Below are 24,219 nucleotides of genomic sequence, written 5' to 3'. Positions count from 1 at the left end.
ACCAGATGAATAGCTTCCGCCTTGCCCTTGCTTCACGAAAGCTAAGCGGCAATGCACAAGGGTCTGATCTGACCTGTGAAACTAATTTCGAGTTTTCCTTACGCCATGTGTAACTTTAAAGTTAGATTGGAACATACAGATCACTAGTAGTTGACCCTAGTCCAGACATTGGGGATGTCTTGGTCTATGGTGCCACTGATCCTACCCGGAAACGCACCTGTGTTGAGTATATATTGTGCCAGGGAGTAGTTAATCAAGCCTGAAGTCTGCACCCCATTTGAAACAAAAGGCATGCAAATGTGGTCAAGAGGAGTAATATTTCCCAAAGACAGGAAATTGGTGGAATCTTTGTAAACTATAGTGTAAATATAATGTATTTTAATGTGTCTAGTAATGGGAGTTTTAATCCTGTTCCTTTGGACTGCAGGCCATCTGCACAGCTACCAGACTAATTAAATGTGCACTAAGCTGAACTTGGATCTAATGAGTTTGTTTATGACTTATCACCGAGGTTATTGGTTGCACCTCGTTGAGAATTATTAACCCTGGAGTGAAATGGGCCCATGCATTGTGAAGAAATAATAGTTGCAATGTTGCATGTAGTCATTCAGCTATAGCCCTACACAATGTGGCACGTAGTCTTGATATATATGGTAGAATGATGTGACATTTTCGATAACCTACAGACGGTAGAAGATGCACGGCTTGCGTTGATCTGTTTCATAAGTGTTTTTTCAGAATTCACCGCTTGCTGCTAAAATCTCACGCGCATCACAACGATGGTTGGGCATATCGATTCCGTCTTTGGCTGTTTTTAACGGACACGAAAAGACAGCTGCAATTATAGCACATATCGATGGCCAGAGAGTCAACTTTGGCCCGAGTCACCATGTAACTCAATTAAACTACAAGTCCCAACAAACTAGGGGCTCGAAGGTCCGCCCACTGGTTTGAGTGGCAAGTTGTTTGTTTCACTGTTACCAGCTGCTGGACCATTCCAATCTCTGTCGGAGTGGAAACACGGGGGCCGACAGACCTCTTTTTCTCCCTTCCCGTTTACCTCATTGTGCTTTCTTTTATTTCACCCTGCTTTTATCTGTCTTCTTTCCTTTCAGTGGGGTAACTTTTCGTTTGCACTCCCATTTTCTGCCATCTACGTCTAGGTTTTCTTTTCAAGCTTCGCATATTCGGGAACGTTTATTTATTTATTTATTTATTCATTCATTTCAAAATAGGACCATACGTTTATATATTGTAGATGTCCCACAAATGAGAAGACGCAAAAGATGGAGTTGCACATTTTAGAACATAGCTTGAAAGTAGCCAGTATAGCTAAAGAGGGCATCCAGATTTGCACCCACGGATTAATCAAACTCGCCTTCCTGCCCTCCAAAACAAGGTAAGTAGCTTTATGAACAATGCAAATTGCAAGTATATCAAGAAATGTAATGTCTTCAAAATTGCTATTATGATGACATGATCATACACTAACGGTAGATTCAATTGGAAGTATCTCTTGCTGCGCACTATGTCAAGCAATGTAGCTTAGCTGTATATTTTTATTATTTTGGATTGCAACTGTTTTTTAATCATATTTAGGTCCATTTCAAGTATCCAGTCGTGGCATTTAAACTCCGAGAGTGGGTTTTAACTAAACATTTGCGTGCAGTTGGTAGCCCATTGTCTCGTTTGGCAATGCTTTCGACGAGAAAGGGGTGTGTGTGTCTGTGTGCTTTTATGCCTGTCGGGTTGTTTTTCTCATAGCTGTTAAATTACATGGTGGTGGTTGCTTTAAATTAAAGTTGAACCGGCTGCGTGAAAGCTTACGCAGTCCGCCTGCACGACCATCATCGTCGATGTTGCAGCGATGGTAAACGAAATCGCTTCTGTTGTACAAAATCACATTTAGCCTATGCTTTTCATGAGAGGTACAACGATTACATAGCCCATCTGATGATAGAAACTCGCTGTTCACTGGAGTACTGTACAAAGGCATTTTATTCAGCGAAATGTGCACAGCAAAAGTTCTCAACTAGCTTAGCTCAGGCCTATTGCCTGTTTAGATCATTTTGCATGTTTGTGAACAAGCTGTCACAGCCTACCTGGGCTGAATTATAGAGACCGATTTCGTCTCATTCCAGTTGAGCTGGCTTGAACAAGTGGTTAATGTATTTCCTTCTACATCGGTTGTGCTGCGTTGTCCCTGCTAGTCTTTGTGTAGGCCATGCTTTGCAGCTTGCAACCGAGGTAGCACACAGATCAAGCAGCATCAGTCAAAGCCAATTTTAATCTTGGTGTGCTCTTTGCTCGGTGAATAAAACCACACAATGCACTAAATGCATGCAATAGCGTAATTTTCAATGCAATGGCCGACTGTCCATGGCGAGAAACCAGCACTGCTGAGCTGTCAAAGGCCTGTCTGGTAAAGCAAACTGTAACTTCAATGTACTGCGCACTTGCTCATTTTCATTGTAATGCATGGCGGTGCCGCTTCCGAGTTTCACAGTTTGATAACCTGCTGACTAGTGGCTGATGAGAGAAAAATGTAGCCGTGTGCAACAACACAACCTGTTCTTCATGACTGGCCAATGACTCAGTGACTTGGACACAACTCTTTGTTTTAGATTACATTGCATTACACTTGACTGACGCTTTTATCCAAAGCGATTTATTGTTACTTAGTTTTGGTAGGCCTATTGGTTAAAATCCCTGGAACAGCAGCCTAGGTGCCTTGCTCAAGGGGGCCTCAGTAATAGAGTGTGGGTGGGATTCGAACCTGCAACCCTCTGATCTATTCTAAACCCCATCTTTTTAACCAGTAGCCCACTGCCTTGACACTTTTTATAGATGGGGATATAGACACATCACAAATGATGTAAAAGTGAAAAGCTATTTATCTATTCATATGATAGAGAGGGTTTTGGTTTTCATCATTTATGGTGCAAGTGTTACATTTCATCTCAATGCTATGAATAAGTGGGTCACTCTTGTGCAATGCAATATAATGTCTTATTACACTACAACAGTTTTATTTTTATTATACATTTTTTGCTCTCTGTCATGGTCTCATTGCTTGACATTATCTTACTTAGTGTGTCTGTGTGAAGTGTCTCATATTCATGTAGAATGTGAACAAGGGCTGTAAACAGAACCAAGTGGGCGGTGCCATAAACATGGGCTTGCCTTTCAAAAAAACAAATGATGGCCACTTTTGCATCCTGTCCAGAGACGGTATCAATTTTACAGGAATAACTCTAGATTGTCTCTAGATTGTCTGTGATTATGAACAAGATTGGTTGTAATTAAGTAGCGTGGTTATATTGCATTTTATAACTTGAACACTTGGTTGAAGGAAGACAAACATATCTGGCTACTAATGCTCGTGATGTTATCAGCCTTTAGTGAAAAGAGTTTCAAAGTAGAGTATGCCATTTGTTTTAGTGATTTACTTCCAGAATTTATGCAGCCCATGGAGGAATGTTGCATTTTTCACGTGTATTTTACTACTACCATCAGTTTGTAAGCATTCATGAAGACATGGAAATGCACACTTTTCATACATAAATAGGTGGATCTTCTCCATGTCTACCATTTTAAATTACCATTCATAGACTTTTTTTTTTTTTACTGCAAAACTTGCAGCAGTTTGTTCAAACCAGTAACTATGAGTTTATTACTGACTAACTATTCTTGAAAAGATCTTATTTTGTGAATGTGCAGTGTATAATTAGAAAATAAACTTCTAAAATGGCATACTCTATCTTTAAACGGGTGATGAGGATGAAAGCATTGGGTGAGTCACAAAGGTTCAGCACTCACCAAGTGAAGCCTTTGTAGTCTCGACCCCGAGGTGAGGTGAGCTTCAGACATAATGCCCTGCTCTTTTTTTTTTTTTTTTAAGCTCCAGGCCTTCTAACCCAGATCGCTTTTGTCCACCCGCAATCCCATGAATTACTATCAAGAGAGTGCACACAAATCGCACTGCTGTTTTGTAACAGTCTTATGTAAAGAATCTTCTTAAAACATTTCTTCTCCTGCCAGATTAAGGCCCAGCAAGACCTAAGGGCCCCGCTCCCTCCCCTGCTCTCTTTGACTGTGTCCCACACTGACTCTCACCCTCTCTCTCTCTGGGTAAGCCCAGAACATTTGCCGTGAAATAAGAGAGAAACATTTCAGCAGTACAGTTCTGGGCACTGGTCAGGTATCTTTTTACCAGTTCAGGTTTTACGATCCCATGATGAGGGCAAGCAGCAGCTGCCCAGAGGGCTCCTCTGTCCTCTCCTCACCCCTACTGCTCTCTTCTCCTCTGCTCTGCTCCCCTGTCTCCTCTCCTCACCCCTACTGCTCTCTTTTCCTCTGCTCTCCCTTCTCTTCTCCTCTCCTCTTCACTTCTCTCCACTGATCTCCTCGACTCTCTTCTCTCCTGCTCTCCTCATGTCTCACCCCGGCAATCCTCTCTCTCCTATTCCCTTCTCCTCTCCTTCACTCTCTTCTGCTCTGCCCTCCTCTTCTCTCCCGTTTCCATTTGCTTTCCTCCACTTCCTTTTGCTCCTCTGTCCTCTCCTTTGCTCCCCTTGTTACTCTGCTCTGCTCTCCGCTGCTCTGCTCTGTTCCCCGATCTTCCCCTGTGCACTCATCTCTTCCTGCTCTCTACTCTCATTCTCTCCTGTCCTCTCTCATCTCCTCCCTGTTGTTTCTCTCTTCTGTTTTCTGCTCCCTCCTCCTTTTTGTGCTCCTCTCCCTTTGTTGTTGTTCCCCTCGCTTCTCCTCTCTTCCCCTCTGCTTTGCTATCTTGTGCTTTGCTACCCTTTGTCCTCTCCTCTCATCTGCTCCCCTTCTTCTCTTCTCCTCTCTTCTCTTCTCCTCTCCTCTCCTGAGCTGTGCTGCATTGAGGGGTGTTTGTATAGGTGGACCCGGAGGGAGTGTTTGCAAAAACATCTCCACTTCTGCCATGTCCACGTTTACATGCTGATCAGATGACCCACTGGCGGGTGAGTGGGTAGTGGAGAGAGCCCTCCAGCTGAGCTATGGAGGCCCTTGGCCAGTCTTGTTTTTTTCTAGAGAGTTGTACAACTATGTCTACAGCAGGGCTTGATATTGGCACCTGCCAACCGGCCAAATGCTGGTAAAACTTGGCAGAGGCTGGTTATAATTTCAATGTCACTAGCCAATTTGCAAGGTATCTTATCTCTTGGTATGATTTCATTTGTGGCTAGCAGAAAAGCTGAATGGCTAGTGACTCAGAGAAAAGGCACAGTGGCGGTGAGTTAATGTCAGGCCATGGTCTACAGATGAAGAATATCTGTCATGGCACTGTTTTATGCCTCACATTGTGACCGTTCGCATTGGGCTTGTTAAGTGTGTCGATATATTGACACTTTGATTTGTTTCACCTTGGTTAGGTGTGTGGGTCATTTGGGAGGTCTGTGCACATGTGCAGGAAGATGGAGAGGTCTTGAACATTCTTCTGTGTGTGTAACATGCGTGCATGCCTTTTTGTGTGTGCCTTTTCCAAATTAATTTGATTTCAGCAAAAGTTGTGTCTATGGACAACAACAATTTCAGTGTCTGCCTGCTATGTTTTTTTTTTAACAAAGCTTGTGTCTGCCTGCCTGCTATGTTTTTAACAAAGCCTGAAACGGCGCTCTGCCTCGGGGTGTCAACAAGTGCAGAGTTATTATACGTTTTGTGTGTGCGTTCGTTCGCCCATGCAGGAAACCGTGTACCTTTTCACACAATAGATGTAAGTGCCTGTGTTTACTGTTCTGTTCGGTGCTGGCAGCGCAGGTATAGAATTGAACTCCCTGGCCTATGCTGTGTCCACACCAAAGGACGCACAGTCAAGGCCTTATTTGCCCCATGACTTTCTCATGTCAGCCACATTTGCTTTTAGAGAGGTCTAGAAAAAGAGGATGGAAAAAAGGTCTTGTTATTCATTTCATACAGAAATGTGTTTGGTTCATGTAATAATGCTTACATACTTTTTTTCTCTCTCTGTCCTTTGCAGGTGTAAATTTTTTAGTCTTACAGAAACTCCTGAAGATTACACTATCATAGTAGACGAAGATGGCTTTAAAGGTAGGTTTACCTCTTGTTTTTGAACTTATGACAAGCTACATTTTACACAATTCAATTCCTTTTGGGTTTCTAGCATCTTGACTCTGGCCAATATTTGACCACAATGACCACATCAGGTTTCCCTTTTCCATTATAGGTTAACGGAGGGCAAAGCTATCAGCGGGCTAGTTTTGTGGTTCAATGAGTGAATCCATGTCATTACACGCAGGTTGCCAGGGCGACTCAGGTGGTCACCATAGTTACAAGAAGCCCAGTGTTGCGAAATAGATGTAGATCCAGATTGGTCGAGTGAAAAGTTTTAATGTTCTTTTTTTTTTCGCCTCCGGATTGGTCACTGACCTCACTGCACTGTGTTGAGGGAAACCGTTAGATGTTCAGTACTGTTATATTGAGATTATTCTGGGATTTGTAGACTGAGTAGTCTTTACTTAAAATTGAACAGCTCTCATGTAACTGTATTGTTCTTTCTGTTAGCATTAAGTTAAAATATAACTAATCTTACCTAGTAGGCCTATTCATGTTCTTGGCACTGTTTATTTTCTGATATAAAGGGTTCTCAATAGAGCATGTCAACATAACACACGAAGTACTCAGTCATTCATTCTCAAATGTTGATCTAGTGAAATTATTTGCAAGATAAATACATAGAAGATATGTTTCAGCAAATTCCTTATTTACCGGCCGTGATGGGGTTTTAATGCAGTTCCACTGAAAACCTGCTCTGGTTCTGTGTGTCCGTTTGCAGAGCTGCCACAGTCGGAGTACCTCAGCGTTGCCGAGGCGACGTGGCTGGCTCTGAACGTGGTGTCAGGGGGTGGCAGTGCCACCAGTTCGCAGCCCATCGGAGTCACCAAAATTGCCAAGTCAGTAATAGCGCCTTTGGCTGACCACAACATCTCTGTGTTCATGCTGTCAACCTACCAGACGGACTTCATTCTGGTAGGTCAAATCCGCGTCGTGTGATGATGTGCATGTGAAATACTGTACATGCTTAAGTGACTGTGAGTGACTACCATAGATCAACTGTAGAACAATGAACTTCGGTACCCATTGTGCGTCCTGGCATGTTGGGCAGTAACAAAACACATACACTCCTGGCTCTCTAGGGTATATCTTGTTACTCTATTTCCTGTAATACAAGGGCTGGGGTTTAATTGAGGGTCACATTTTCATTTTGAATTTTATTTTAGATAAGTCCAGGTAAGGTAAGTCCAGCCTGACTTTTTCATGTCAAAAACCAATAAAGGTTTAATCAACTACACACATTTGGGGAATGACCTGTGTGACAATATCCACCTGTTTGCAGTCACAATTGGCTAAGCTGTCTTATAATTTATGAGCAAAAGTTTGAAATGGAGTTTTTAAACCACTAAGCATTAACTTCTGTTAGCATCCAGTGTCTCATTGTGGATGTTCATGACTGCTGTGCTGTGTGTGTTTTTTAGTGACACCCCCTCTGAATCTTGCCACACAGGGACGTAATATGATTCTATGGGCACCCTGGGTCAGACAGCAAGAAAGGCCCCCCTCAATGGGTGTTGCTAGTTTACAAAACGATTCAGGAGTTTAGGCCAGGAGCCTGTACTAGGAAGAGGGGTTAGGGGTTACTTCGAGAGCAAGTTGATCGCATGCAGTGTAACTTCCTGATTAACTGATACTAGGTGGATATGTTTGAAGCGAGGTATGGCATGGTACTGCCATGGCAATTTACTCTAGATCTCATAACTGGCATTAGCAGTTTGTTATTGGTTTAGTTCGGGTTGAACTACTCTCTGGCTGAAATCTCAAAACAGATTGGTCAAGGGAGTGAGGATCATTCCGCTGTGTGAAGGATCATTCTGCCGCATGATTAACACTCGCATATTAATTTTCAATCATTTGCGAATACAGAGTTGGTTAGTAATGCCCTGTCACTTCATGCGTTGTACAGACATTGCCAATATAAAGTTGCTTTGATTTTTGGAGACTGGTCGTCTGGTAATGTTCATAATAATTAATATACTGTATATTAATTATTAATGTTAATAATACAAAATATAATGTAACCTATAAGGTTAATGTTCACCAGCGCACGCCGATTCAGCGGATAAAAAGACAATTAAACTGCGCAGAATGCATGAGTAAGCAGCTACTAAACTGTTGGAATGAAGGCTGCGCATTTTTGCCCAAGTGAAATTTGAACAAATAGCCTCATCATCGCGCACTGGCATTTCATTTCATTTCTCAACATTCCAGTTTAATGTGCTGCAGAAATGATTGATCATAGCCGTTCTCTGATTGGCCGCAATTGTCCTGCTGCGAGAACATGCAGATTCTACGGTTTAGGCAACTCGGGGTACACAAACCAACATCTAAATCAGTGGCATAGTACGGGTTACCCTCAGTCAAGGTAGCTAGGTTTTGTCAACCCAGGGTTACCAAGTTAACCCTGGGTTATTTCTGGGTAGGTTGAACTCCGTTCGTAGTACGGGACCCAGGTGTGCAAGTCTACAGTATGTTGTTGGGGTTTCGGGGGGGGGGGGTTGCCCCCTAAAAGAATCGAAAATACAGTTGTCAAAAGTGTGATTTTTAATGCAATATGAGATTTAAAATGTAGAGAGTGGAGCTTCAGGCCCCCCTTTGACTCTTAGGGCCCCTGGGCCTGGGCCCAGTAGGCCTGTGCCGAAACCTGTCCCTGTTGCCAGAGGGGAGTCAGCTCCACCACTGTACTCTGCTGCTCCGTCTTTGAACCACAAAAAAGTCTCTCAGAGCAGCAGCGGCGGCAGCAGGGCCCTGTTTATGAAAATAAAATGTTGAAGCGATGGTAATCTGGGAGACGGGGGTAGTGAGGGGGGAGGTTGTGGCTGCTGGCCGGGAGGGTTGGAGTGGTGTGGTGTGGTGTGGTGTGGAGGGGTGTGGAGCTGGGGGTTGGTGAGAGTTATGTAAAGAGGATCAGCTCTGGATCAACTTCTTGCTGGAATTCGCGGTAACATTCATGACACTGTTCATGTTCCAGGCCAGCTGCTCCCGGCCAGAGAATAATCACAGGGCTTTAGAGGAGCAGAGGAAATGACCTGCCTCGCTGCTCTTAGCACATGGGCCGGGCTGCTCTGCAGGAGACACACACACACACACACACAAACACACAGAGATTCTCACTCGTGCACATACACACCCTTTCTCTCAATTTCTCTTGCTCTCTCTGCACTTGCAGAGATACACACACACACACTCTCTCTCTCTCTCTCTCTCTCTCTCTCTCTCTCTCTCTCTCTCTCTCTCTCTCTCGCAGATATACAGCTCCAGGCCACTTTATTAGAATAGCATGAAAAAGTTGATTTATTTCCATAATTCCATCAATAATGTTAAACTGTCATGGATTGTAGATTCATGGCCCAGTTATTTAACTATTCCAATCATTCAAGTTTTTCTTTTTACATAATTTGGCCTTCCAGCTCAAAAAACCCATGAATTGGGAAATTCGCATTATTAGAATATTGTAATAAAATCACAATTTTCTTCATCAAAATTCGTTTCACATCAGTGCACATCAAATCAGTTGAAATTTGGTACTTTCTACATAACATGTAATGTTCAATACTTCGTTAGGACTCTCTCTGTCTTAATAACGGCCATGATGCGTTTAACATTGAAGTCAATGGCAGAAACAGTGCATGGGAGTAATGAAGGCCAGATATCCTTGATGCTTTGCCGTCAGCTGTTCTTGTTTGTTGACCTGGTGTCCCACACGTCACTCTTCAATATACCCGTAGATACCCATGCTACGTTTTGGTGTTAACTCACCAGTTTAATTCTAACTCACCTGAAATAAAACCCCATTCATTTTCAATGGGGTTTCATTCTGGTGATTTAGAATTAAACCGGTGAGTTAGCGACAAAACGTGGCATGGAAATCTACAGGGTATATTGAAGAGTGAAGTGTGGAACACCAGGCCAGCTATACAAAAACAGCTGACGGCAAAGCATCAAGGATATCTGGCCTTCCATTAGTCCCATGCACTGTTTCTGCCATTGACTTCAATGTTAAACGCATCATGGCCGTTATTATTAATAATATTAAGACAGAGAGAGTCCTAACCAAGTATTGAACATTGCATGTTGTGTAGAAAGTACCACATTTCAACTGATTTGATGTGCACTGATGTGAAACAAATTTTGATGAAGAAAATTGTGATTTTTTTATTACAATATTCTAATGATGCGAATTCCCCAATTCATGTTTTTTTTGAGCTGGAAGACCAAAATGTGTAAAAATAAACAATTTAATGATTGGAATAGTTAAAAAACTGGGCCATGAATCTATAATCCATGACAGTTTAACATTATTGATGGAATTATGGAAATAAATCAACTTTTTCATGCTATTCTAATAAAGTGGCCTGGAGCTGTATATAGGCTACTGCACACACACAAACACACACACACACACACACACGCTTACATATGTTTCACCACACCATTCTGATTAGAGCCATTGAACCTGTACTGTACTGTATGAATACTGGGGGTCTGGCCCAAATGCTGAGCACAAACATTTGGACAGACTGGGTCTGAAAATAACTCCCCTCCAGCTGACTCAGTCTCAGCCAGCCCAGAGGATCTTTCTCTCTCCCTTTCTTCGCACTGTGGTCGCTCTCTTCCTTGTTCGCTCGCCCGCTCGTTGTCAAGGCAACAACAAAAAAAGCGAGATGTGTTTTTTTGTAAGGGAGCAGAGGAGTGTCTCTAGCGTCACATGTTGAAGCGTTGCCTCATCTGCGTCTCATATCTGCACAGAGCGAGCCGTGTTCTCAAGGAAAAACAAAGTCTCACAATAGCGCGTTTGTTTTTTACACCAGTGTCGATACGTAGAAGGCCAAATGTTCAGTTGCTTCAGGTTGCCTACCTGTACCACAGTCACTGAAGGTGCATTAGTCAGTAAAAAAAAGTTAAGATAATGACTTGGCGCTGTGCCTAGAATAGCTCCAAAGGAGAAAATGCTGTATGTTTCAGGTTACCTTTTTTACCTCGGGTTTCTCATTTTTTTGATGCTCTGTTGGGATGAAGCTATGTTGCATTTTAGCAATGCCTCCTTGAAAGAATTTTTGAACATGCTGTGAAAGTGCTGCTGTCTGACATAACGCTGATCCTGCCTAGGAGGAATTTCAACTATGAAAACATCAGCTGTGTCGGCTGGTACAGTGCATGTAAATATGTTGCCTTTTAGATGTGTGGGGTTTTTTTTTTTCAATATGATCCAGAACCAATTGATGTCGACTTTCATGTTGTTGTTGCAGTTAGTGTATCTGTAATGTCCCTGTGATGTGAGCAAACACATGCTGTTAGTATAACAGGGCATTGCATACATTATAGGAGTGCTATTTGCCGTCCATCTGTTTAAACGTTATGTAGGCCATTAGATCTGGGAGTACAGGGAGGGAGACTGTGGTCTAATCATGGCTAAAGCATGATTAGCATAAGAGGCAGAGTAAATGTATGTGGGAGCTGATCCAAAGACAGGCAAGCAACCGAAACGCATGCAAGTGGCCGATTGCAAAGCCATAGAGATTGATGGGTGGACCAAGTTGATGTCTGCCAAAGAAATAACAACGTTATCCGAAATTCTTAAGGGACCAGCGATCTCACTGTTTTTATACTAGTGGTGTTATAATTATTTCATAAACAGTGAGGCCTAGTATCAAGTTCCAAGTCAAATATGTGTAGTTGTAGGCAGTTGGAGTTATTTTTGTAGCTTGAAGACAAGTTCAGACCATTTCGGTACTTCATAATATTGTAATAATAGTAAGTTATTTGGGTCCTAGGATATTCTCCCCATCACCTACAGGTTGTATTGTGAGACAACCCTTGAGAACTCTTGAGCTATTCCACAAGGGTGTTTGGTAGAACAACTGTATATAACATCTCTTTTTTTTTATTATAATTATTATTTTTTCTTTTTTTTCTTTCTTTCTTTTCAATGCATGGTGCTTAAATGAATGTACAGATTTGTGAAGAACTTTTAAACTGTGTGTGATTTTATTGTTGGACCCCAGGAAGAATAGCTGGGTCTGCGCCCAGCTAATGGGGATCCTAATCAACTAAACTAAACTAAATCTCCCATCCACTCACATGACTGACACAATCAGCCGTGAGAACATCAGTACAGTGACAGTTTTACACACACCAACATACAATTTGCAGACAGTGAAATAATTAATCCAAGTATGCATTTTGTAAATGTATGCCCGTATTCTGCTGTCAGACCAAGAGCACGATAATCTCCTCCAAAATGAACCACGTTGTCCATTTCTTTTCTGCCCTGCCCCTTGCTTGTAACTGGACAGCTGTAAGTCCATTTTGTGCCCGCTGTGTTTTTTGCTCATGTCTGTACATTTTTTGTGTTTTGTCTGCAGGTTCGAGAGAGAGACCTACCCATGGTCATGCACACGTTATCTTCCGAGTTCACCCTTCTGAGAGTCGTGAATGGAGAGACAGTTGCAGCCAACAGCTCCGGAGTCACCAATGGCTTCGTCAAGCCAAAACTCGGTGTGTGTTTGTCTTGTGTGTGTGTGTCTGTCTGTCTGTCTGTCTGTCTGTCTGTCTGTCTGTCTGTCTGTAAGTGTGTGCCCTTGCTCAGGGCTTATCTCCAGGAGATCTGCTCAATTTATTTGTCACGAACTGTATTGAAATGAAATGAAATTAGCTTGACTAGCTCAGCTGTTGTGAAGCAACATTGTAAACATTGTGATTGAGTTATCAGTCCAGCACAGTCTTGTGACCATAACTGATGTTACGGTTATCATCAAGACAATGTGCCTCTATGGCACATTTAACGTTGACTCTAAGTGTGTTGCAATATATTTATTTCGTGGCATGCAGCTTTTAAAAGAATTACGTTGATGTCATCCCCCAGAGCTGTGTGGAAGACTGTGGGGGCATGTGAAGTTTGAACAGGCTGAAGAATTAGGGATGGCTTAGTGTGGTGTGAATGTAATTCTTTCCCCAAACTTAATTTCTTCCACCGGCTGTGATATTGTTAATGTGCCATCTTCTCCTAATCAATGTCCAAACAAACGGAATGAAATGCTACCACTTTCAGGGAAGTAAATTAGGCTGACTGGCTCTCTACTGACTCTCTGTCTAACTCTAGCTGCTAAATCAATCTCGTTGTCTGTCCATCAACCATTTCTTAATTCAGTTACCCTGAATTGGTTGAGTCCAAAATTCTTTTAGAAGGACATCAATTCTTGGAGAGATGGTGGTAAATTAAATTTTGTCTGGCCTGCTGATCTGGGCCAGTTTAACTATTTGTCTGCTGCCAATAGTTAAAGATTTAGGCCAGATCTCTTTTCTGAAGACTGAAACCACTCATAAACATGTGACTGTAGTCAGTCATATATACATGTTTGTCTAAAAGCAGCAGTCACGTAAAGAAATATCAAACGTGTTGATAAGAATGTCAATAGCCAAAAAAGAGGTTAACAGCCACTTTGTTACTTAGCTTCTGAGCCAAAGTGAAGTTTATTGATCCTGAATGAAATTATGGGTGGATATTTATGTATTTTTGCTGTCAGGCTGAAACCTTGCATCTCCACTTTTCATTGTGTTTTACTTATTCATTTATAAATTCTAAATGAATAATCATTTCAATATTAAAGTTGGTTATTAAATAATTTATCATGCACATAAACTCACAGACCAGTAGTACTGATTTATATTTTATAAAGAATAAAGAATCAATATAAAATAATTAAAGAATACTGGAGATATGAGATTTCTGCTGGATAGCGACCGTATATTTATATTGCTTCTAACCCCAATCCAAGTGTAACCCTAACCCTATATCTCATTGTGTTTCTGAAAACTGTCTTTTTTTTTCGCCCTCCAGTCCCACGGCCCATCATCCACCCTCTCTCCAGCCCCAGTAACATGTTTTGTGTGACCAGCCTGGACCCCGACACACTGCCCTCTGTGGCCACCCTGCTGATGGACGTCATGTTCTACTCTGGCGGGTGAGAAAGGACACCCCCCTAATGTCTGTGTCCTGTCTAGATGGGCTGCTTTGTCAAGATGAGCTACCAATAGGCTGTTGCTGAGAGCGGTTAAAGCCCACACATCCAAAACAAATGACCTGGGACCCTTCCTCATATCTGAGAACGGGTCCATTGACTCAAAATATTGCAGAATTTTTAATTAAAAAAAAAAATTATTAAATCTTGGGAGCAGAAAATCCTATCCGAGTGGAAGTCTTCCAAAAGGCTGTTAACATACCCTAAAGCCTAACCCTCACCTCTTGGGGCGCTACTGTAGTGCATCGTCATGGTTTGGTAGCTCAGCTCGATGAGTAGCTTCTATCAATACACAATATTCACACAATAATAATATTCCTAGTGAAAAAGGAGTCTGGAATTGTTTGTAACATGGCAACATCAAGACCTAGCCTACTAGCGCAGTAAGACTGTAATTCTACTTTACATACCCCACAGCCAAACCCTAACCTCTTGGGGCACTGCTGTAGTGCATCGTCATGGCTTGGTAGCACACCTCGATGGGTAGCTGCTATCGGTGACACAACATGGCCTCCGTGCCTCCCCTCCTGCATCACAACATATGGCCACCACCAACAAGCCATCTGCTGACTCAATTAGCCGAGAGTGATGATGAGCCAGAGACCAAGAGGAAACACAACAGGGGAGGCAGACTAGGAACATAGATTTGATATTGGTAGTCTGAAATTGGGGAGCGCTTCTTTCTCCTCTGTGATGAGCGAGTCCGGCAATTATGAATGCTTTGAAGTTCCTCCCTATGCTTTGCACATTCACAGATGCTGGTGATGTGCATTTGTAAACATAATGCAAAGAAAGGGGCTGATCACCAGATACTTGATTTTAATCACATATTTAAATCGTAACATTTAAATCTACCGGTGTGCAGTGGTGATCCCCCCACCCCTTTCTCTACGTTAGTGGTTCGCAAACTGGGGGTCGCATAATTACTGCTGGGGAGAGAAAAATTACTTTGAAATTACGTAACTTGTGGTTTTCCCGTTTTTATGCATTCATTGGAAACAGAATTCACTTGTATGGTTAATGACTTTTACATTTCCTGTACATTTCAATTGAAAATGTTAGGCGCTTGGTCGTGAAAATATTCTTAGGTCCAAAAGCGGGAAGTCGCAGTAGAAGACGTTTGGGAACCACTGCTCTCTATATGACCTTGTAGTGATTGCATCTAAGGACAGTGAGAAGATGATCGTGCAAGTGATTTGCTTTGGCTTCGTCTCTGTGTTTTTCCAGAGTGAAGGAGAGCGCAGCATCTGGGGACGACTCCGGCCACATACGTTTCTTCTCCTTCTCGCTCATAGAGGGCTACATTTCACTGGTCATGGATGAACAGACCACTCGAAGGTGAGAGCCATGGAAGTGCCTTAAAGACGAGAGTCACTCGTCGTTACAAAGCTACTTCTCAAGACTTGACTAGCAATGGAAATAACAACATGTCACTGTCACAATTTCCACAATGGGTGAACTGAAATCAATGAATGAAGTGGTTGGTACTTGAATGGAGGAATGCCACCACAAAACATGCACAGACAGACCACTCAAAGGTAGAGGCTTAGAAGAAGTAGCTCTTTCAAAAGCTACTAGGAAGGCACTTATCAAGGAAACCATAGGAGGAATGTTATAATATTTATTCTAACATTTCTACATTAATTTGTTGAGTTTCTACTAACCCCAACTCCGATGAAGTTGGGACGTTTGGTAAACAGTGAATAAAATCAAAATGCTATCATTTCATTTTCAAAACACTCAATCTATTCATTAGATGGAGAATAGTGAAAAGACAACATATTAAGTGTTAAAACCGAGAAAAAATATTGTTTTGGGGGAGATATGTACTCATTTCTAATTTGAGAAATCCAACACGTCTCAAAAGAGTTGGGACGGGGACAATAAATGGCAGCAAATGTCGAGGAAGACTAAAAACAAAACAAAAGACAACACTTAACAGTTAAATACATTAACCGATGAGATGATTTTATATAAAAAACAGTGTTAATTCCTATCTTGGACATGATTTCACCAGCTTAAATGGTGGGTGTATTCCTTGTCATGTTTTGCAATGTTTTCCTTTCTGTAGTGCTTACAGTGTGACAGGTCTTGACCAAAAACCCGCCATTTTATCACATGCTGGTCCTTATGATGGAGCCAAACTGTTAAAACATAGTAGAGAATGCAATTTGACCTTACTATGTGGCAGTAATCGAAGATCTCCCTTCAAAATATAATGCATGAGTGGCTTTTCATGCTGTTTAAAACCCATTTATACCATTCAGCACTGTATTTAACTCTACAGATGAGTGAGAACATCTTAACCAATGCACTACTGCATCCGCATGCCATCATGGAGGCTGACTTTTGAAGCTAGCACTAACACAAGTTGGATGGTCCATTTTCACTGTAGCACAGGATGTGCAATGCTCTATTATTGTCAAAAAGAATGGACTTCTACAACTTCTGCTGACTTCTGTAAGCAAAGGACAGTTTCCCATGTCTTCTGGGTCTATTTCAAGTGAGCTCAGGTGCTTAGGAGAATGTTAAACCCCTGTGTCATTTTCATGCATTAAGCATTCTTAATATGATCAATTTTCAATAGCTCTAGCACTCCAGGAATTAGAGTGAGACTACAGCCAATATATATTTCATGATGTCATGAACCTATACAATGATTTTATTAACAAAAATATGTCTTATATACACTCAATCGTGGTAAATCAAAGGGAATTCAAAAATGTATGTAATAACTATGGTAATTATTCCCTTTGCATCTTTAATTCTGAGTGACTCAGCCTCTCTGTGATGATCTTATACCTGGACACCTATATTGTCCATCAGTACAATTCATTTTGAAATGTTCTTCTTTGTTGTTTTATCTTATTTGGATGTTTACTAAATTTCACTGATCCCCGTCCCAACTCTTTTGAGACGTGTTGGATTTATCAAATTAGAAATGAGTACATATGTCCCCCAAAACAATATTTTTTCTCGGTTTTAACACTTAATATGTTGTCTTTTCACTATTCTCCATCTAATGAATAGATTGAATGTTTTGAAAATGATAGCATTTTGATTTTATTCACTGTTTACCAAACGTCCCAACTTCATCGGAGTTGGGGTTTGTAGTAGTGGAGGATCGCTAAAAGAAGACTGAACTAGAAACAGGTTTTTAAAAGTGCTTTTAAATTCAACTTTATTCATTTTTCTGTGTTTACAATTGACCAGAAATATGGTTGATAAGCATAAGCAAGTTGGCAGACATCTTGTCTGAACTTGAGTGGTTTTAAAACGTCTAGTCACAAGATGCATTGACCAGCAGACTCCAGTCATGTAGCCAACCAGAGTAGAGCAGGTCTGACGCTGGTTTTGCCTCTTAGAATGTTAATGCATAGTCTAGCACAGTCAGAAGACCGAAGGCAATTGCATCAATGTTACATGATAAGGCAGAGTGTACTCAACTCAAAAGAAACATGTTAGCTCGAAAAAAAATGTTTTGTGATATTACGTTGGAATGTAATTTTAGTTGCTTTTGTTGCCACGGGCACCCTGTCACAGACAAACAGCACATTCACTCTCAGTAGACATAAATCACCAAGACAGCTGTCACAATCATGCAATTGCAATATAAGGAACCAGTTATGGACTTCTCAAGCAATATTGGTTAGAATGTTGCCCTCTGCATCATCCTCTTTTGCAACAGGAATTCCCCATGCTATCCAGACTCGGTGACTACACTGACTATGTCCATTTCTACCAAAGTTATGGTCTTCATTACTAAATGAATAATACTCAGCTTGTCAACCTTTACCTTCATGCCTCCTAAAACTAACCACTTTATTTGTCGAATTGAATCTTCCAAGGGGGACTTAGCACAATGAAGAGCACCGGTTTCTAACCAGATTTCTAGTGAAATAACTACTGCATTTTTGGATAAGGGTCAGTGACGTTTTTTTGGACTCAGACGTCACGTGGTACAACCACAGCTAATCCCCATAAAGGAATTAGTAATTAATGTACTGCAATGAATATGCTTCTTGGATTATCCACTAAAACAAACAAATTAATAAAATAATCCATACAATATTGGCATTAGCTGCGGTAGCACCATCCTGACGTGTGCTGTTACTGAAAGGTGATTGACTTCATCAATGCAGTGCTTCATCATGGCAGACTGCATGAAACACAACACAGGGTCACATACAGTATTTTCCCCTCGGGCCTTAGTTTGTCCAGCCCTGATTTGGTACCCAAATACCTACCCCACTGTGTCTTTCACTGTTGGATGGAATACAGTATTTGTGTCCCCGCGGGTCTTCACTTGCCCCTAGTTCTACTTACCTAGCCTGTCCATCACTGTTGCATGAATGACACTCAATTTTTCTCTGTCCTTCACCCTGACTGATGACTCTGCAACTTCTGCTCAAATGTCGACATGACTCCTGTGATACTTCAGTCTGGATGAGATATTATATTGGGCAGATATTATCAGTCTGGGTAGATATTATATTAAACAACATATCGTATATCGGCAGATCTGGATAGCCCCGAGACTCCCGAGTGAGGGTGGAAAATTGCTTAAAACATGTGACTGCCTTTTATGAGAAAGTGAAATTGTGCTGAAAATAGCCTTGGGTAGGAGTTAGATGTAAGGACACAGCATTATCTCCATGGTTTCCAATAAGTAAAGGATTATGCTCATAATTGCTGCAAAAGATACTTCTTGGGCATATTGAAAAATTCTTGTCAGGAAGGGAATACAGAGAAGTCTGAAATGGAGAGAGGATTTGTTTGTTGGAAATCCTAAGGCTTATGATGGCTGTACATACAGCTAAATCCCAAAAAGGGGGGTGGAAGGGGAAATGTTTTGGCAGATAAGTATAACGTGTTGTTGAAGGATTTGGAAGATGTGGCAAGCTGCAAACTAGATTGTAAATGTATGTGACAGTGCTGTCGTCCAGACACAATGGAATGTGGACTTGTACACTGGAGCCTGAGCCCTCGACAGGCCCCGGGCCAATTTAACCCTTGCTTTGACACATTGTGACAACAAACTGTCATTGCTTCATCTGTCACATGCTTTCAAACCGCTCCCTTCCAACCGTTTCTTCCCTCAGGTTCCCCAACAATGTCCTTTTCACTAGTGCTTCGGGAGAGCTTTGGAAAATGGTCCGCATAGGGGGCCAGCCGTTAGGATTTGGTGAGTAGAATTTCACATAATGTAAATCATGAAGGAATACAGTAAGAATTAACATGGCATAACATTGTATGAAATGTGATGAGGCTCAGTGTATTAGAGCTGTTTGGCTGGACAATCAAAACATTTTTTATGCTAATCAAAAAGGGGAGTCCAAGGCACTCTTCTTGTACAAAAATAAATGTATATTTAAAAAAGCCTTTATTTAAACATGGCTATTAAGTTTAAAAACATGAGAGCAGAGAAATGTTTAATGCTTTTTAAATGCGTTGCTTTAATGATTTAAGTTAATAATGCCTTAATAGTGTACTGTAACGTATAATTACCTAATATTTACCAAGTAGACTCACCGGCCACTTTATTAAGTACACCTTGCTAGTACAGGGTTATACCCCTTTTGCCCTCAGAACTGCCTTAACTGCCTACCACTATGGTTGACACCAGATACTGACCATCATCCCAGTGTTGTAGCAGAGGTCAAGACTGATGGGACCTGGCAACATTTATCCAAATTATATTGTCCAATATTGATGATCCTGTGCAAATTGTTGCCTCAATTTCTGTTCTTAGTTGACAGGAGTGGCACCGGTGTAGCATCTTAAGGAAGAAAAAACCGCACTCACAAACTGTGTCTCATTATTTATTTATATTACCACCATGTCCAAAAAGCAAACGCGTATCGGCTATCAAGCCTTTAACAGTGCGTGGTCTGCCAAAACTTGAACCTGGTGTAGCATGTAATTGGCTGAATTGAAATTTGCATCAATGAGCAATTGGACAGGAATGCCTAATAAAGTGGCCGGTGAGTGTAGATGTTCATGTTTCCCCCATGTCCATTTGTTTCAGATGAATGTGGTATAGTAGCGCAGATATCGGAACCCTTGGCCACTGCGGACATTCCAGCCTACTACATTAGTACCTTCAAGTTTGACCATGCCCTTGTGAGTACCAACAACATCCGCTCTACATTTCGAGGAACAACAAAATTCTATTCAGCATATTTCAATGTCCTACACTAATGACTTTTTAAGTCAAAGATCATGATGAATGTACTCAAATGTGCTATGGTTGTACACTGGCATTTTTTCTCTGAATGAGAATAGTATATTTTCTGTGTTCTACAGAAATTAAAAGATAAAAATCAGTGAACTCAAATACACTAGTTGTGTACTGGATTTTCTCTGAGAGTAATGCATCTCTTCAGCATTTCAATGTTCTACTGAAATGACTTTTCAAGTCAAAGATTATGAATGTACTTAGAAGCTGTTTATATGTATAGTCTATGGATATTTTTGAAAACGCATTGGTTTTGGCATCTCGTTTACACATCTACAGATGCGCATTTCAGAACTCGGAGTTAAAAAATATCTAATTTAGGATGCTAAAATACTCTTGTAACAATGGAGTTTTTATTTTTATCCACGTCATGTTTGGAAAATATACATTTTAAAACATGCACATTCGTGCAACCAGCACCATAGGTGTGTGATAGTTGTACAGTAATACTTTTTTTCCCTCTGTGAATGTAAATTAGAATTGGTATTGTCAACAACAGTTTCAACAACGTTCAACCATCTGATATCTTGCAGGTCCCTGAAGAGAACATCCAGAGTGTGATTGGAGCCTTGAGGACCAATGAGAGTGCAGGACACTGAAGGTCATGCGAATGGAGGACGACCATATTATGATGTCCTTGGTGGCATAACTCTTATTATCTGAAACTCTTTAAAAAAAAGTGCCAAGAGCTTACCAGCTTGGTCTGCTGTGGTTTGGGGTGGGGTTGGGTATGGAGGGGGTGGGTTTGGGGTTGTTCAGAGCAAAGAAATCTTGGGATGAGTTGTTGTTGCCGTTTTTCTCCCCCTTTGCCCTTTTCTTTCTTTCTTTCTTTCTTTCTTTCTTTTTTTCTTTCTTTCTTTCTTTCTCCTCTCCTCCTCTCATGGGAGGGTAACGGCTGGCGTTAGCGGGTTTGGCGGTAGTTCCACTATCAGCAAGTGAGCTCCTCCCTTATTCTGCTTTACAGTTACTGTGCCAATGCCCCAACCCCAACCCACTGCTTCACACTCTCTCCAGCCATGCCCACTGCCTTGCCTCTGCCTCGACAACAGTATCCACTTTCTCCGTGAACCGCCCCCGAGCTAGTGCGATGGCAGTGCGTTGTGGACAGTGAACACCCTTCCCCAAGTGGGTCCAGCCACCTCCCGCCCCTCCACACCATTCAATCATGCTGAGTGTGACCAGTATGATGATGGGATAACAGACCTGTGCTTTGTAGTTGTTGTTTTTTTGTTCTGTTTCTATTTCCCCATTACTTTAACATCACACCATCTCCCAAGGCACTGAGAAGGACCACCCGTCTCTTTCTCCGACCTCCCGTCACCTTCCCAGGGTGTCGTGTGGGGGGGGGCTTTGGCTGCCTTTGCTGATGGGTATGTTTTTATGATTAGTCTGGATAACTTGTATTCTCTTCCGCCATTACTGTATTTCTTCACCGCTGCTCTTCCCCCTCTATGACCACAGTGTATTAGTCATGTCTCCTCCACATGGATGGCTGGGCACAGAATGTACGTCATAATTACTGAGCTTTTTTTTTTCTTTTCATTTTTGTTATGTTTTCTTTCTCCCCCTCCCCACCTCCCCTCTCCTCCTCCTCCCCGTGATTGCTCTTTCTCTCCATCAGTGCCAAGACACTTTAGACCGAAACAGACACCTTGTATAAAGCTCAACATTTCTGAGTGCAATTTTTGGACGGCAAGGCTTTTGTCCCCTCTCTTGGTTGCTGGCAGTGGATATGAGGACGCATGTACCTCAGAAACATGGTATTTGTGTCGTTGTTGAAGTGTTTAGAATAAGCTTTTGTCATGTTTACAAAAGGTGATCATTTGTGTGGGAAGATGAGGGCCGGTCTGACTGAACTAGAGGGACTGCAGGCCTGACGTTCACATTTCCTCGCCAAATAGCAAATGTTGAGATTTGACTTTGTGTTCTTTGTATTCAGGTACAATCAATATCTGTCAGCATAGCTTCTGAATTAACTTTTCTTTTCTTTTCCTGACATGAAATTTTATTTTAACACTGCTCACTTTTAGTGGTTTTTAACTCTGGTGTTCGGATGAGGCATTTTTACTTTTCACTAATTCCTTCTGATCCATTCATGACTTACATTTTGAGAGTGCAATTTACTGTACAAAAACCCTGTTGTTTACTCACCTCTCTTAGCTTTAGGGAAACTATGTGCCACACCATGTTTCGCCTCTTGCCAGACCTTACCACAACTGTTGAACTTTTGAAAGCTAGAAAAGCTAGCAAGAGAGGAGAGGAGAGGAGGTGGCGTCGACTGATTGTTGAATGTTAGTTGGTTACACTTTACGTCACGGATTGCTAATAAGGTGGTAATTGTATGGTAATGTCAATGTAATAATCTTTTATAACAACATATTGCAAGTAATTAATATGCAGTTTCTGGACAGTTACTGAAGCTAAGTGATTTCCTGAAAACTGCATAGTAATTATTTGTTATAAAAGGTCATTGCATTGAAATGCAAATGACCATACAATTACCATCTTATTAGCGATCCGTAATGTAAAGTGCTACCTGTTAGTTTCTGTCAAGTGTCATGGACACTGGCGTGTAGTTTTTAGGCCTTCAAGCCCCACTGGTCTGCACTTTATTGAAAGGTCCGTAGGAGAGACCTTGCTGTTCTGATGTGAAATTTGGGGGGAATTTGTTTTTGAAATAACACTTTACTTGACGCCGGCGTCATACGTATGACATAACGGTGTCATAACATTGTCATAATGCAGTCATGCATGTGTCATAAACATTTTGTCAATGTCATAAACATTGTATGACTTTGTCTTTAGGTGAAATTCGGTTATGACAGACAGTCCTAACATTGTCAACTTTTCATGGCCATAAAACTTTGATGACATTGGCATTATGTTTATGACTTGTCCATGTCACTGTTATGTCATATGACACCGGCGTCAAGTAAAGTGTTACCTTTTTTTGCCCTTGAAGGATTTTCGAGAAGGTGTTATGTCTGCCGGTCTTAAGCATAGTGGGGTTTTTGTTGTTTTTACACAGGCTTTCCTCTTCTGTTAGCTTGGATTAGCAGAGTTCATGTATATGTTTAGTATTTATCGATGTTAACTTTAAAAAAAAGGGTGACCTTTCTGAAAATTAAAATGATGTAAACAAACAAACAAAAAATCACTCAGCCTTTAGTGTGTTTGGCTAGGAAAGCCTGTTGCTTTGTGTATTTGGCTTTTTTTTTTTTTGGTTGGTTGTAACCTGATGCAATATCCTGTTAAAGAGGGATTTCTTGTACTTATTCTGGAGGCTCAGCATATAAGTAACATGTATACAGGCTCAGACATTGTCTGCCTCATACCTTGATATGCCCAAGTACTCTGCCTTTCCATTGAGAATGAGTTGGACCGTCCCATCTTTGACTTTCACTTTAAAAAAAAAAAAAAGAAGAAAAAGATGAACTGGCCAAAGCCCCTGGGTCAATGGGCTTATTTGATCTTTCATAGGATATTTCAATTCTTCATTATTCTGTAGAGGTAAAACTCACTCTGTTTCAGTAGCCAGACAGACAAGTCTCATTATTATGGCACTGATTTTGTTTTTCAGAAAGAATGTATCTGGCTTTATGGACATACAACAATCTTGACTTTGGTCTGCAAATAGACTTTGGTACAAATAAAGCATGCACTCTTTTCTGAAGGACTTTGCCATTTATGTCTGACACAATAAAATGTTACACCCGGATCGGGAAGGGACTGTAGACAGTGAATGTAACCACACACTTGGTAGCACCAGTTTTCTCTGATTTAGGATAACAGAAACCTTAAGAGCTGGGATTACAAGGAACAAAATACCATTAACATTTCTACTGTATAGCTTGTTTG

The 24,219-nt window shown here is 41.3% G+C and overlaps 1 protein-coding gene across 1 annotated transcript; it reads left to right on the top strand.

The window, feature by feature from the left end:
- Positions 1–987: 987 nt before the first annotated feature.
- On the top strand, positions 988–24,034 carry castor2 (cytosolic arginine sensor for mTORC1 subunit 2). Its single transcript, XM_063204011.1, has 9 exons — positions 988–1,399; positions 6,008–6,078; positions 6,824–7,017; positions 12,468–12,600; positions 13,943–14,066; positions 15,351–15,461; positions 19,226–19,308; positions 20,152–20,246; positions 20,895–24,034. The coding sequence occupies exons 1-9, from the start codon at positions 1,287–1,289 to the stop codon at positions 20,958–20,960; spliced, it is 990 nt and encodes a 329-aa protein (XP_063060081.1). The 5' UTR covers positions 988–1,286; the 3' UTR covers positions 20,961–24,034.
- Positions 24,035–24,219: the final 185 nt, after the last annotated feature.

Source organism: Engraulis encrasicolus, chromosome 7 (genome assembly GCF_034702125.1).
Source record: "Engraulis encrasicolus isolate BLACKSEA-1 chromosome 7, IST_EnEncr_1.0, whole genome shotgun sequence".
Taxonomy (NCBI): Eukaryota; Metazoa; Chordata; class Actinopteri; order Clupeiformes; family Engraulidae; genus Engraulis; species Engraulis encrasicolus.
Note: the sequence above shows the minus strand (reverse complement) of the source record. Positions and strands in the feature narration are given on the sequence as shown.

Bases quoted from the DNA above. Each gene is read 5' to 3' on its own strand.
- castor2 (XM_063204011.1), top strand. From the start codon at position 1,287: ATGGAGTTGCACATTTTAGAACATAGCTTGAAAGTAGCCAGTATAGCT. The intron at 6,079-6,823 runs GTAGGTTTACCT...GTCCGTTTGCAG, and splicing joins AGACGAAGATGGCTTTAAAG to AGCTGCCACAGTCGGAGTAC. The intron at 19,309-20,151 runs GTGAGTAGAATT...CATTTGTTTCAG, and splicing joins GGGCCAGCCGTTAGGATTTG to ATGAATGTGGTATAGTAGCG.